Here is a 14,600-nt window from a genome sequence, read left to right on the forward strand (position 1 = left end):
TCTAGTTCTTAGATCTTGCAGACCAGTTTCCGATGGGCTCACAAGGAAAACAAGCCAATCTCCAGCGTCTAAAACACGTCTGGGATGGCTAGGCCCACTGAGTCACAGGGCATGTGAGGAAGGAGATGGACGAGGGACTTGTGTCCAAATCCCACCAAGGCAGTTGTCTGCCCCCTGACCCAGCTTGAGGTCAACCAGGGCTGGACACGTTACCTCCCAGGGGCTCTGCTCATAGACGGGGCTCCTGCCACCACACTGAGGGCCTGGCTGGCGAGCTGGGCACCTGCTCTATTTTCCAGGCCGTTCTTTTCTCTTTTGTTGGGAACCTCTGCTTTTAATTCCCCACTGCACCTGGTGCCAGCCTGGCAGCTGTGGGGAAGGCTGGCAGTAGTTGGCTGTTGGCTGTAGTTGCTTAAGAGCTTGCAGGGTAGGCCTTGTCTCCCAGCTATGGGGCAGAGACAAGCCAGGAGTGCCTGCAGAACCCCACGTGGAGAGACAGGCGTGCCCTATTCTGTTCGCTGGCGCTAGACGCCAGCCAGCCCCACCCAGCCCACGTGTCGAGGAAGGGGGTGGTGGTATTCCAGAAACTTGGTGTGTAGGGTGCGGGGGTGGGAGACTGACCAGAGGACAGCATTGGAGGCCCACACCCCAGGACTGTGGCCCGGGCTGGGTGCTCGTGTCCCACAGGCTCAGCAGGGCGTCCGTGCACAGCACGCCAGGGACCTGCAGGTCATTGCCGCCTACCGGGAGCGAACAAAGGCCCAGAGCATCGCCAGCGCGCTCAGCCTGGCCATCACCACGGAGCACACCATCTACGCCACGCTGGGCACCGCCGAGTTCTTCGAGTTCGTGCTCAGGAACCCTCACAACACGCAGCACACAGTGACCATTGAGGTGGACACCCCAGAGCTGAGGTGCGGGGCCAGGGCGGGGACGGGTTTGCCGAAAGCCGAGGTGCTCCCATCCCGGGCTCCGGCTCCCAGCGAGCGGGTGGGGCTCGCCGCGGGAAGCACGTTGGCCTCTGCGCTGCGTCCGCCCTCCCTGCAGCCTCGTCCTGGACAGTCAGGAGTGGAGACACTTCAAGGACGCGGCCAACCTGCACACGCCCGTGGAGGAGGACATGTTCCACGTGCGGGGCGGCCTCGCCCCCCAGCTCTTCCTGCGCCCTCGGGAGACCGCCCATGTCCCCTTCAAGTACCAGACCTTCTCTGCCGTGCAGGTGGGTCTGCTGCGTGTCAGCCGGGGACACAGCGCTGGGGACCTGGGGCGTCTCCACCCGTTTTACAGATGCCTCCCCATGTGGTGGCCAACCGATTAGCCTTCGGGCTGTCACGTGCCCCACTTGTCCTCACGGCCCTCCACCTGCGCAGTGTGTGGTGGGCCCGATGCTTCAGGTCTCCTGCAGACGTCGTGGGCGTCATGAATGGCTAGGTCGTCTCTGAATCTCTTTACTAAAGTTGGTAAAAGGGCCTCTTAGACCTCAGAAGAACTGTCAGGCTGACTTCCTTAGCTTCTGTCACTCTCCAGGGAAATGCAAGGACTGCGGTTTCCTCGCGTGTGTGTGTGTGTGTGTGTGTGTGTGTGTGTGTGTGTGTGTGTGTGTGTATGAGAGATGCGGGAGGGCACAGGCATGTGTTTCTGTTTCTGGAACGACCTTTGAGGTCAGTTCTGTGGGTAATGGTGATCCCTGAAATGGCTTAAGGGATCTAGAGGCTCAAGGTTTCCCTGCCGGCTCTGAGATGCGCTTGGGGACGAGAGGTCGTAGGGACAGCAGGCCTTTGGCTCAGGCCGGGCTGGCTTAGTGTGCAGGACGTCCCTTCACAGCTCCCACAGCCTCCGAGGCCTCTTGGGGGCAGTGAGGCTGGTTACAAGTAGCTGCCCAGAGGGTCACTGTGAGGGTAAATGAGATGCAGGGTGGCAGCTGTTCTTGCAGGCGGAAGGTCCTGCAGGTAGAAAGAAGTGCCTGTCCTCCCAGGACTCTGTCCCGTGACACCCAGTGCTGATTGGCTTCCCATAGGCCTCTGCTGTGCTGAGACCTGAGGACGACACGGACACCGGATCGCCGGGGAGGTCCAGCATGATGCCCACCAGACACGCCAAGGTAGGGGGCAGAAGATGCCCGACTTCCGATCCTGGGCACACACGAGGTCTGGTGGTGCGACTGTGTCCTGAAGGGATCGAGTGAGGTGTGTCAGGAGTCCAGTTCCCAGGCTGCTTGGCCCTGGCCCCTCAGCGCTTCTTTGTGCCTCCTGGAGGGAAGGCTCGGGGCTGGGAGCCCGGCCCTTGGAGGTGGACATTTCATGTCTTAACAGGACAGTGACAGCTTCAGCCAGATGCTGGTATGGCGCCAGGTGGGTGTCGAACATGGAAATGTCTCCCCGCCCCTGCCCAGTGCACAGCCCTTGGGCACGCTGGGTGTGAAGCTAGCCACCCCAGCCCACTGCACCGCCCTAAACGTGCTGCTGTCCTCACCCTCTGTCTCTGCAGTCGCTGAGCAGGGGCCGACTGCCAGGGGCCGACCTCGGTGGGCCGATCCCTGTGCCCTGCAGACGCGAGGGAGGGTGCCTGGCTGTTCATGTGGCATGACCTGATCACTTGAGGGTCGCTGTCCACAGCCATCCTCCCATCGGGGTGGAAAATGGTGAACTTGACTTCTCTCACGTTCCTGTACTTCTCAGCTGTGATGCTCCTATAAATCAGATTCTCCCCCATCAGCGGTTTGGCTGCCCTGAAACATGCCTTATGCTAGAGAGTTGGGGTAAGTGCTGGATTCTTGCTCTTTAGTCATTGATTTTTAAAATATCCAGCGGTGCCCTGGCAACCTCCAAAGCTGGGCCGTTTTGGCATCTCATTATGGATGCCCAGTTGTTATTCGCTGGGTTTCTCGTCTGTGACAAAGTGCCCCTCTCTGGCCACTGCCGTCCCTTTCAAGTTAGCTCCTGTGCATTTCTTACCAAACGTTTTGCTTTGAAATAATCTCAAAAAACAAACAAACAAAAAAAGAAACATTACAAGAATAGTGCAAAGAATTCCATACATTATTCCCCCAGATTTCCTAGTTGTTGACATTGTACAGCTGCCTTATCATTCTCTCTATATTTATCCGTATTTTCTCTGAACCATTTGATAATAAGTTGACGACATGAAACTTAGAGCTCATGGTCCTGAATATAGGGATGGACCCCGCCATAACCACAGTAGAACCACGAAAATCGGGGAACTGATACGTGTCTCATCAGGCCCCATTTGCATATCACCAAACGTCCTGATACGGGACCACTTCCGCACTCAGGTTCAAGGGCGAGAGGGGTCCCAACTCTCTTCTCCTCCTGCTGGCGTCCCGCCCAGGCCATCCTCGCCTGTCATGGCCGTGGTACTTTGAAGTGTGCAGGCCGTGACCTCACAGAAAGTCCGTCAGTTTGGGTTTGTCCCATGTTTGCTGGGGAGTAGGTTCAAGTTGGGCAGAACATTCTGGGCAGGAAGATGGCAGAGGTTTTGCTGTGTTCTTCTCAGAACCTCTTAATGGGAGGGACGCAGTGTTGATTGCTCTGTTTCTGGAGATACTAACTCTTACCTAGTTAAAGAAGGTGTCTGCCAGGCTTCTGCGCTGTAAAGTTAAGGAAGAGGCATTTCGTATTTGAGAATCAGAAAGGAACGAGAAAGTACTTTGCCGGAAGAGACTGAGGCCATGTAAATACTGTGTTCCTCATCAGACACCGCCCGCCCCCTTGCTTAGCAGCCTCTAGGAACCCCCTGGCATGGGTGCTTAGCATGGTGGTTGCCGGTGGTTGGTGACGTTCAGATGTCATCACTCCTTCCACTCGTGTTAGCTGGTATTCTAAGTAAGGTAGAGCTCTGCCTGCATCCCATTCGTTTATTTGACTTACTTTTGTACCTTATGGACATGAATTCCTGTTTTATTCAGTGGGTTATAACTTGTTGCTGTCATTGTTTCGCTGCTCGTTTGCCCCACACTGACCGGTGGCAGCTGCTTCAGGCAGGCTCCTGTGTCCTTTTGACATGGCCCTGTCATTCTTGGAGCACCTCCTTACTGCCTGGCAAACAGGAAGTCCCAGAGTCACCTTAGGCTTTCCTCACTCCAGCCCTGGAATCGGCCATTTCTCTGAGGTTCCTCTTGGTGGAGAATGGCATTTAGAAACCCAAATGTGGGCGCTGGGTGTGCTCAGAGCTCTTGGGGTCTTAGCTGAGAGAGCTATGGCGCATGTGTCTGTGTGTAACACACATGTGCGCAGACTATCCATATGTATTCAAGACCACGGATTAACACAGGGGCTCCCAACAGCCGTGTGACATCGTGGGCCTTACCTAGCTGCCCTTTGCCTCATGTTTGTCATGCCTGTTACTGGAGGTGAGAAGCCCGGCTCTGTTATTGTCAACATATTTACTTACTTCCTCAGTCCCCCGGTCCGTAACTGACTACTGACCACACTGGTGTGGCCCTGATGCCGCTGGCCACGCTGGCTGTTAGATGTGTGTGTGTGAGGTGCGAATTTCAGTACCAGCCACAAACAGGACGTTGTAGTCTAAGATTTCTGAGTGTTTCTTTTTGTCCTGTTTCACATTCACTTCAAGAATTCTTCTCTGGGTAGTTACATCATCAACTTGACATATAGGCAGATTTGTTTGTTTCATTTGTTTTTACTACATAGAAAAATTTGTTTTAAACTAACTGAACACGTTTACATGAGTCCAAAATCAAACTATAAAATGAGGTATTTGTAGAAAGATCCTCCTTCCTTTCCTGTCCCTCCCCCCCCCCGTGTGTGTGTATCTGTGTGTCTGTGTGTGTGTGTGTGTGTGTGTGTGTGTGTGTGTCTCTGTGTTGGGTGTGTATGTCTGTCTCTGTGTGTAGCGTGTGAATGTGGGTCCCGACACCCCCTGACAGCACACGGAGCTCGTGCTCGTTTACTCTTCGGTCAGAGCCCCTGTCATGTGGACGGATGTGCCTCCCCATGAATGGGCTCTACGGTTGTGTCCAGCCTTTTGCTGTTGTGACTAGTCTTATACATGTTCAGTTTTGCTAAATCCCTCTCCAAAAGGCCCATTTTGCACTGATAGACTGTTTTTAAAGCTTTGGCTGACTACGAATGTCCATTCTTTCCGTCTTAATGTCGGAAAACTGCAGAGATCCATGTAAAAGCTCAGTCTGAGAGTCCCAGTTACATTTGCAAGTTCTCAGAGGCAGCACTGCTGCCTCAGCGGTGCCCGTGGAGCTGCTCACGTCCGCTCTAAGTTCTAGAAGTTTCAGCCCAGTGGGCTCTCCCAGTCACAGGTTCTGTGGGTCTGAGGTGCAGACGGCTTTGCTGGGTGCTTGCTTCCTGGACCCTCGGCTGCTGGGACAGCAGGTGGGGCTCCTGTGTGCAGCCCTGGGACCCCGCAGGGAACAGGCAGCCAAATTGCCTTCCATTCTGGTGGAGAGACTGACTGTGCCAAACACATGAAGCGTGACGTGGGCAGTCGTCATGCAGTGGAGAAAACCAAGCCGAGAGGAGAGAGCCGTGGGGCGTCATCAGGAATTAGGCAGTTGTGCCTGTGAAACTGTAGAGAAGAAAATGTGTTTTGTGCCTGCAGCTTGGCCTCCCCCAGCTGCTCTCTCAGCCTGAGTCCCCTGGGAGACCAGCACTTGGGAGACAGAAGAGAGAACGGAGAACTTGGTATCAGGGATTGTTAACTAGGCGTGATGTTGTTAACCAGGTGGCCGGAAGAGTCAAATGAGCTCCAGGTTTTAGGAGGTGGAGACATGGGAAGCCACTGCCTGCCACGCCCATCCCGGGGCACCAGGGACAGAGCAGGGAACAGAGCAGGGAACCATGACTTAGAGGCTTAGAGGAGGGGCCGTGGGCCTGAGCTCAGGCCTCCGAGGAGGGCGTCCCCGGCTGGGCTGATGCAGGGTCCGCCCGGGAGCCTTGAGGCTGCGTCTGTGCTGTTCAGGTGCAGACGGCCCCTCTGAGGAGGAGCTGCCCCTGCTGGGACGATGGCCGGTGGGCTGACGGGAGCGGAGCACACAGGCTGGAGCGTCCCCTCAACCCCGACTCCCGACTGGCCATCCGCCATGGTCAGAGCCTCCAGGAGCGGCTGGTGGAGCCGAAAGGGGGTCTGCAGGGGCCTGGGAGCCGAGCCGGGCGGGACGGGCCTGGGGCACAGACCCCGGTCACTGGGCACAGCAGCTGAAGAAACAGTCGATCATTTTAGAATTGAAGTCTCAGCGTAGCGGGAAAATTCTGGCAAGGGTGTCAGGGCACAGGTGATGGGAACGTGGGAGCGGGCGTGGGGGCTTCTCTCCGAGCCAGGACGTGGGGTTGAGTTGGGACATCAGGTGAGGGAATAGACTCGTGTGGGATGGCTTCAGACGGAGCTCCAAAAGGCAAAACCACAGTGTTGCTTGAAGACAAAGGTGGGGAAATGGCAAAGAAAAGCAGGGGGACGGTGAGCACGGAGTTCAGGAGGGGTGTGTCAGAGTCGGCTGGAGGGCGTGGGAGCCCAGCTGTGGGCGGTGTGCCTGTTCCAAGTGGGGTCCTGGGCTCCTGGGTGGCTGTCCTCTTATAATTTGTGAGCTAAACGTCGTTTTACACACGTATCGTCTTATATACGTACACCTAAAAGATTTCATAATAAAACTTACCAAAGAAGAATGTCCTTCACATGTGGAGCGTTTGTCTGTGGACCAGGTCTTATGTGGACAGGGGACAGTGCCCTGGCCTCAGGGTACGGCTGCGTGCCATCCTCGTTCCTGGGCCTGGAGGGCTCACTGGGCCAGACTGGGTCGTGGAGTAGATTCCCAGTCTACCAGCGTCCAAACTAGGACGTCTTTGGACCAATCGGCTTTTTAGTACGTACCTTGTTTACAAAAGGGAGTTTGTATTTCTAGCCCCTTGGTTTAGGCACAGCCTCATTTTACCGCCTGGAATCAAAGAGCTAACGTGCTCCGTTCCACCCACGAGGATCTGGTGAGGTTCATGCCAGGTCCTCTGGAACGACCCCCCAGCACGCACACCGCAGGCGTGTTGAAAGGTGGAATAATGGCTGAAGTAGTATTTGATGTTGGGCTGCAAACCTTTTCCACTGGTATTCGAGGTGTGTGCTTCACTTAGGAGAAATAGCAGTAGCAGCAGCCACACCTAATACCCACGGAAGGGACACACGTCCACGTGCGGACCCTGTGCTGGGTGCCGTCCCCTCCGTGTGGGCACCTGCTGCTGCAGACTGTCCCCCATTTCTGACCGTGCCAGTCCTTCCGTGTCATGGGAGGCGAGTGCGCTGCAGAGACCCCCGTCCCTGTCTGTAAGGAGGCCTGCTGCATGCAGCTGCCCGCCAGCCTGTGTGTCCTGACGCCACCCCGTCTGCTCTGTCGGCAGGTCTTGTTTCGGGCCAGCGGTGGCAAGCCCCTCGCCGTGCTGCGCCTGACGGTGGAGCCCCAGCCCCACGTGGTGGACCAGGTCTTCCGCTTCTATCACCCAGAGCTCACCTTCCTGAAGAAGGCCATCCGCCTGCCTCCCTGGCACACGCTGCCAGGCAGGTCCCATCTGTCCCCGGGGCTGGCATTTTGTGGGCTCAACAGATGGGAAAAGGTTTTTCCCCAAGGGTCGTCATTATGTCGTCTCGTGATGCTCTTACTCCAACAACACGTGACACGTCTGTAAATTCTACCACCTGCCCTTTTCATTTGAAATGGCCACCTTCTTGCTTCCTCTGAGATGGCAGGGTGTGACCATGGCCGGCTGAGTGCACTCTCCTAAGATCCACAGCCCGGAGTTCATGCCCGGTGACACCACTTCCTCCCCTGCCAACACTTTTTTCTATTTTGTGCGTTTAGAACAAAGCAACATCTTCCATGTCTGGCACCTTGCTAAGTAGCACTTGCGCGTACGTTTTGGCGACTCCCTTTGGATGAGCCCCCAGGAGGTGGCTGAGTCCCCAGATGGTGGCCAAGCATGAAGCACCAGTGTCCCTGCCGGCATGGGCGTCCCCGTCAGCTTAGCCCCTGTTCCGGCCCAGGCCGATCGGGAAAGATGATAGTTTTGGTACTTCCCACTCCAGGTGCTCCCGTGGGAATGCCTGGCGAGGCCCCCCCGCTCCACGTCCGCTGTAGTGACCCGAATGTCATCTGTGAGACCCAGAACGTGGTGAGTGCTCAGCTGTGCCTCAGGCCAGTCCTTTGCAGCACGGTGCCCCCGTCCCTGCGTCCCGGTCTCCGGAGCGTCCTCGTGGTGGGTTTCAGCTCAGTGGTCTCTGTCTAAGGTGCTGCAGGACTGCTTTGCACCTTTGTGAGAGCGTCATGAATGAGTTTTCATTTTTTCTGCCAGCAGATCAGTTAGTTGATTATCTGAATTTTAAATTAAAAAAAAGCATGAGGCAAAATGAGTGAAGTGAGAGTGGTAATTGAGGCACTTGTTAATTGCCATTGTGGAAAGAACGGCCGTAATTGTATTATGACTGGTTAGGAAACTGGTTACAGTCTCATGAAGAATATAATTATTGACCTCCATATAAAATCAAGAAGTTAATGATTTTCTCTTTTGCAGTGAAAAAAAAAAAAGTGAATTCTGACTAGGACAGAAAGTTAGCAATGTGTCGGGGGCCTGGTTCATGCGTGTTTTCGTTTTGTCGGAACTTAGGGAGCAGAGGGCAGAGTGGGGGAGGCGGGCAGCGTTCGAGTGATACACCCCCCTGTCTGGCAGGGCCCTGGGGAGCCGAGGGACGTGTTCCTGAAGGTGGCCAGTGGTCGCAGCCCGGAGATCAAAGACTTCTTTGTCATCATTTACACGTGAGTATGGCAGCCTGGCCGTCTGGAGCCGTGGGGGGAGGTGAGCAGGCAGCCAGGGGCATTGAAATGGGCCAGTCCTGGTTCTGTCTCACGGCCGGGGCAATGATCGAGCCTTTTGCGGTGTGAGGGGACACCGTAGGGCTGGCAGGGGCCTGGCAAAGGGTGCCCTCTGCTCCGAGCAGGCCAGCGGCCTGAGGGATGCCGCATCGGGACTCCACCAAGGAGCTTCTGCCCCAGAACAGTGCTAGGACGCCTGTCATAGCAGTTTCCTCCTTGAATCTGAGGGAATTTAAGCCCCGGCCCCTCCCAGGGCAGAGGGAAAGTGCAGTCAATGTCCTTTGATGCTGAAGACTGTTGACTCGCCCCTTTGCGTCCCTCACCCGGTGGAAATAACCCGGGTTCACTCCCCTTGTCTCACCCTTGCTGTGGTGTCCCCCAGCCCTTTGGGAGCCTTTAGAGCTGGTGGGAGGTGGGGGGTGATGTGCAGGCCTGGCCTACCTCGGTGCCCGTCATGGGCGGACACGCAGTGCAGAGTCCTCAGCACTACCTGCGGGACGCGTCACTGAGCCCACCTTGCAAAAAGCCCGGCCTGTGTGACCTCCAAGTCTACCTTCCTTCTCTTCCATGCCGTGCTGCCCACAGCCCTTGCCTCAGACCTGGTTTGGGATTTAAGCTGGCCCAGGGTGCATTTCAGGCCAAAGCCTACCTTGTCACTCATTCCCGGTGTCCCGGTGCAGGGCTGAAGTGATACCTAAGCTCCAGTCCCCCCCGAGCGCCTTGTGCTTAGTGTGGGAGACGGCTGCAGAAGTGGCGCAGCTGTGCCCCTGGGTCCCCGGCCCCTGCCTCTCCCTGGCTCATGGGTCAGAACTGCCATCCTCCTCGATGCTGCCAGTGGCTTCTGTCTCGCAGGGATCGCTGGCTGGCGACGCCCATCCAGATATGGCAGGTCCACCTCCACTCCCTGCAGCGTGTGGACGTCTCCTGTGTCACCGGCCAGCAGACCCACCTGTCCCTTGTCCTTCGGGGGACACAGATACTTAGGAACGTGAGAGCTTTCACCTCGCACCCCCAGGAGCTGACGGTATGGCTTTCTGGGTCCTTTCGGGTCACTTTGGTCCTCCCCGTCCTCACCCCACCCAGGGACGGCTCAGTGTTGGTCCTGATAGGCTCGCAGGACGTTCAGGATGACAGCAGTTTTTGGCAGAGTCTTCATTCAAATCTCCCTTATTAGAGGTGCTGTCGTGAGATGAGTGACATATAAATCCCGAAGGCCAATTTTTAGAATTGTTGGAAGATAAATATTAATAGTAACTTTGGAATTAACGCAGCCACAATTACCCACCCGCACGAGGCCCTCCAGACTCCCTGCCAGCGGCCGGCGCTTAGAGCCAGAACTCGTTAAACTCCCTCTGCTGAGGCAGCGCTGGCACTTAGGGGGTCGTCGTCACATGGGAGGGGAAGTTGCCCGACGCAGATAGTGACACAGACTGACACGGTGACAGGCGGTGACACAGACCATGACACACCCCATGACACTGATCGGATGGGGACCGACCATGGCACAGACCATAACACAGTGACACAGACCAACACGGTGACCCAGATGGTGACACACAGCCTGACACACACCGTAACACGGTGACCCAGATGGTGACACAGACCGCGACAGTGACAGACCGTGACACGCTGTGGCACACAGCTTGGCTCTGGCTTCAGATCTGGCGTTTCACTCCAGCCCCTGTGACCTCATGCTGGCCACACGGGTTGTCACCCTTGAGCAGCTGCTGCCCTGGGTTGTCTTGGTCCCGTGGGTCAAGGCGCCAGGACACCCCTCTCTGGCCCCATGGGAGGGGCTGCACCTTCACCTGCCTCCTCCTCTGTTCTTCTTGAAGACGGACCCCAAAGGAGTGTTCGTGCTGCCTCCCCACGGGGTGCAGGACCTGCACGTGGGCGTGAGGCCCCTCAGGGCGGGCAGCCGCTTTGTCCACCTCAGCGTGGTGGACGTGGATCGTCACGAGCGGGTGGCCTCGTGGCTCGTGTGCCTCTCCTGCCGCCTGCCTCTCATTTCCAAGGTCTGGAGGGGCCCTGTGGGTGGGCCCCGTGGTACGGGTGGTGAGTCACCTGATTGTCATCTGCTCCCCGACCCGGGTCCCCCTCCCGTCTTCTCTGGCCGGGTCGGGGTGGGGTTGCTCCTGTGCTGTGAGCTTATCCTCCAGGAGCTCAGAGGGCTCGTCTGTCCTGGTTATGGCGATGTCCAGTGCCTGGGGCCCCACGTCCGGAGCGGGCTCAGGAAGCGCCTGGAGAAGGAGCCCAGGCTGACCGCTGCCCTCCCCCCACAGGCCTTTGAGATCACACTGGCTGTGGGGGAGGGCAAGGGCGCGAACAAGCGTATCACCTACACCAACCCCTACCCCTCCCGGAGGACCTACCACCTGCACAGCGACCACCCTGATCTGCTGCAGTTCAAGGAGGACACCTTCCAGGTGCGGGGCGGTGCTTCCCGGGGGCAGGGGCTGGCAGGGTGCTGGGAGCCGTTCCATCCAGTGATGGGCAGTCCTCAGGGATCCTGCCGGCGAGCCGAGCCTTCCCGCGCTCCGGAGCCGTGCTCCACGGGGAGGGGCCACCCTGTGTTCAGCTCCTCTGCCTCGGACTCGGGGACCCTCCATGTGTAGGCCCCATTTTGGGGGTGAGAGGGCCTTCCCTGCGATTTCTCTATAGCACCCAGAACTGCCACACAAATCTGCCCTTTGTCCATTGTGAACATTTTAAGGAAAGAGTGGCAGATCACAGGCTGTCAGTTTGTGGAGGGTGTTGCTGCAGGTGGGGAGCGAGCGTCTCCCGAGAATGTGGGGACAGCAGGTAACATGGGGAAATGGGGCTCGGAGCCTCAGTGTGCCCAGTCTGCCAGTCTTGACAGGGCGCTGCCCGCTCCCACCTGCCCCAGGGATTGAGCAGGAGCCCCAGGCTGAAGGTTCTCTGTCAGCCGAGTGACCTGCTGCGCTTGAGAAAACACATGCCTTGTGCATAGAAGTTACTGGGAGGGAGAGGAGCGGCTGGGGTGGGCTCTAGGATTGTGGTGCTTGTGTGCAGGTCGGGGGAGGAGAGACCTACACCATCGGCCTGCGGTTTGCACCCAGTCGGAGAGCTGGGGAGAAGGAGGTCCTGATTTACATCAACGACCACGAAGACAAAAATGAGGAAACGTTTTGCGTGAAGGTCATCTACCAGTAAAGGAGCGGCCTCGAGGGGCGGCCCTGCAGCCTGGCTAAGGGGGGAGGACATCACCTGAGCCCCGACGGGCCCACCGAGGCCCCAGTCCAGCCAAGCCGCGGCCCCAGGCGTCCTCAGGATGCGTAAAGCCTGTTGAGCTCTGTTGCACACGAGAGACTGTCACTGTCTGTGATGTTTTGATTTGCTTTTCGCAAAATGTTTTTTATGAGTCATCTTAAATGATAGAATTATGTTTCTTACTGGATTTTGTACAAACACATTATTTGCTATGCAATGTTTTCTATTGGTATTATATCTTTTTAAAAATTATGTATGAAACACTAAACATGGACACGTTTGCTCTTTTGATAGTTTTCGTGAGTATTTTCTGCTGTTTTCTCCGTTGTCTACAGCACAAGCCTGGATTTCCCTTGAGGACAGCGTGGCTGAGGGATAGGCCTGATGGGGTGGGGGTGGGGAGGAGAGACTATGAGCTCTGCTTCTGTAGTCAGATCTCCTTCTGGTTCTGTTCCCACCAGGGAGATCCAGGATAGCCGCTCCTTCTCAAGGTCTGTAACTGAATCCCATCTGCAAAGTCCCCTTTCCCATGTTAAGTGACATAGTCATAGGTTCCAGGTATGAGGATGGGGACATCCGGACCAGAAGCTCGTCACGTGGCCACAGCTAGCTCCAAGGGGCCTGGGAAATGTCGTTCTTCTTTTGGGTGGTCATGTGTCCAGATAACTTGGGATGGTATCGCTGAGCAGGGTGTGAGCAGGTTTGGGGGGGACACCCAGCAATCTTTGTTGCCGTGTTGCTGGTAGAGATGCTGAGCAGTGGGCCGATCAGAACTCGGCCATGGGCGGTAACCCAGGAGACAGCATCATGATGTCTTATAACTAAAAACTTTATCTCAGTCTGTTGGAAATTAGAATAAAAAGAAAAGGGGGGAGCGTGAGCCCCGGTGGCCAGCATTCAATGCCTTCCTGATCCAGGGGTAGAAGACAGCAGCAGAGGGGTCGTCAGCCTTGGGACATGAGGGGGAAGCCAGACTGGCCCTGGAAGGAAGCCTGAGGCGGGAGGGTATCTCCGGCACCGGGCACCAGGGTGGAGCTGGTATAAGTTCTGCTACCCGGGCTTTTTTTTTTTTTCCATTTTCATGAAATAAGTTTTTCTCGTCCCTTTACTTTCCGTCTGTGTGTATCTTTCAATCTGAGGTGAGTCTCTTGTAGGCAGCATATGTAACAGTTTTATTTTCTTAATCTATTTAGACACCGTCTGTTTTTAAATGGATCATTTAATTCATTTTATTTTTATTTAAAGTACATGTAATTGTTGATAGTTATGCCATTTTATTATTCATATTTTTGGTGTTGTTTTTTTTTTTCAATTTTAAAGAAGTCCCTCTAACATTCCTTGTAATACTGGTTTGGTAGTGATGAACTCCGTTAGCTTTTTCTTGTCTGGGAAGCTCTTTATCTGTCCTTCGATTTTAAATGGTAGCCCTTGCTGGGGAGAGCAGTCCTGGTTGTAGTTCCTTGCTTTTCATCACGTTGAATTTTTTGTGCCCATCCCTTCTGGCCTGCAAAGTTCCTGCTGAGGAATCAGTTGACAGTCTTATGGGAGCTCCCTTATAAGTTACTAGTTGCCTTTCTCTTGCTGCTTTTAGGATTCTCCCTTTGCCTTTAACTTTTGCCATTTTAATTATAATGTGTCTTGGTGTGGGCCTGTTTGGGTTCATCCTGTTTGGGACTCTCTGTGCTTCCTGGGCTTGTGTGTCTATTCCCTTCTCAAGGTTAGGAAGTTTTCAGTCCCTATTTCTTCAAGTAGGTTCTCAATCCCTTGCTCTCTCTTCTCCTTCTGGTGCCCCTACATGTATGATGTGAATGTTGTTAACGCTTGATATTGTCCCAGAGGCCTCTTAAACTGTCCTCATTTTTAAAAATTCTTTTTTCCCTTTGCTGTTCTGATTGGGTGTTTTCTGCTACCTTGTCTTCCATATTGCATAGTCTTCACTTCTGATGTTATTTTTTATGGATTCTGTGTCCTTTTATTATACTTGCTATCTCTTTTTTGAAGTTCTCACTAAGTTCCTTGAGCATCCTTGTAACCAGTGTTTTGCACTCTGTCCCTGGTAGGTTGCTTTCCTCCATTTTGCTTAGTTCTACTTTGGAGTTTTCTCCTTTTCTTTCATTTGGGACATATTTCTTTGTTTCCTCATTCTGGTTGCTTCTTTGTGTTTCTATGTATTAGGTAGATCTGCTGTGTCCCCAGTTTTTACCGGGTGGCCTTATGTAATAGGTGTCCTGTGGGGCCCTCGCACAGTCTCCCTGGTCACCTGTTCCAGTTGCTCCAGCAGTGTCCCTTGTGTGGGTTGTGTGTGCCCTCCTGTTATAGTTGAGCCTTGATGGCTATTGGCATGTGAGTGGGTGGAGTTGATCCTGAGGCTGATTGGCTGTGGGGTTTGGCAACATCCATAGCTTACAGGCGGCTTACCCCCATGTGGGATTCACCGCAATGGGCTCTGGGGCCTCTTGAGACCTCCCTTTGGGTGTGCCAGTGTGGGGCTAATTGGGCAGTGCTCTGCTGTGGTCTGAAGCTAACC

At 55.1% G+C, this 14,600-nt stretch overlaps 1 protein-coding gene across 4 annotated transcripts in view; it reads left to right on the forward strand.

Moving 5' to 3' along the window:
- The window catches only part of NPHP4 (nephrocystin 4), a 107,004-nt gene extending 94,643 nt beyond the window's left edge, over positions 1 to 12,361 (forward strand). For all 4 annotated transcript variants that reach the window (XM_081057247.1, XM_081057248.1, XM_081057250.1 and 1 more), the window contains 10 exons: positions 688 to 914; positions 1,048 to 1,219; positions 2,018 to 2,101; positions 7,377 to 7,533; positions 8,059 to 8,144; positions 8,700 to 8,785; positions 9,695 to 9,866; positions 10,678 to 10,857; positions 11,125 to 11,268; positions 11,876 to 12,361. In XM_081057247.1, the coding sequence (XP_080913373.1) occupies positions 688 to 914; positions 1,048 to 1,219; positions 2,018 to 2,101; positions 7,377 to 7,533; positions 8,059 to 8,144; positions 8,700 to 8,785; positions 9,695 to 9,866; positions 10,678 to 10,857; positions 11,125 to 11,268; positions 11,876 to 12,016 (1,449 nt within the window). In that variant the 3' untranslated portion in view covers positions 12,017 to 12,361. The remainder of the gene's footprint in view (positions 1 to 687; positions 915 to 1,047; positions 1,220 to 2,017; positions 2,102 to 7,376; positions 7,534 to 8,058; positions 8,145 to 8,699; positions 8,786 to 9,694; positions 9,867 to 10,677; positions 10,858 to 11,124; positions 11,269 to 11,875) is intronic.
- The last annotated feature ends 2,239 nt before the right edge of the window (positions 12,362 to 14,600 follow it).

The sequence above is a fragment of the Rhinolophus hipposideros genome (assembly GCF_964194185.1).
Source record: "Rhinolophus hipposideros genome assembly, chromosome: 8".
Classification (NCBI taxonomy): domain Eukaryota; kingdom Metazoa; phylum Chordata; class Mammalia; order Chiroptera; family Rhinolophidae; genus Rhinolophus; species Rhinolophus hipposideros.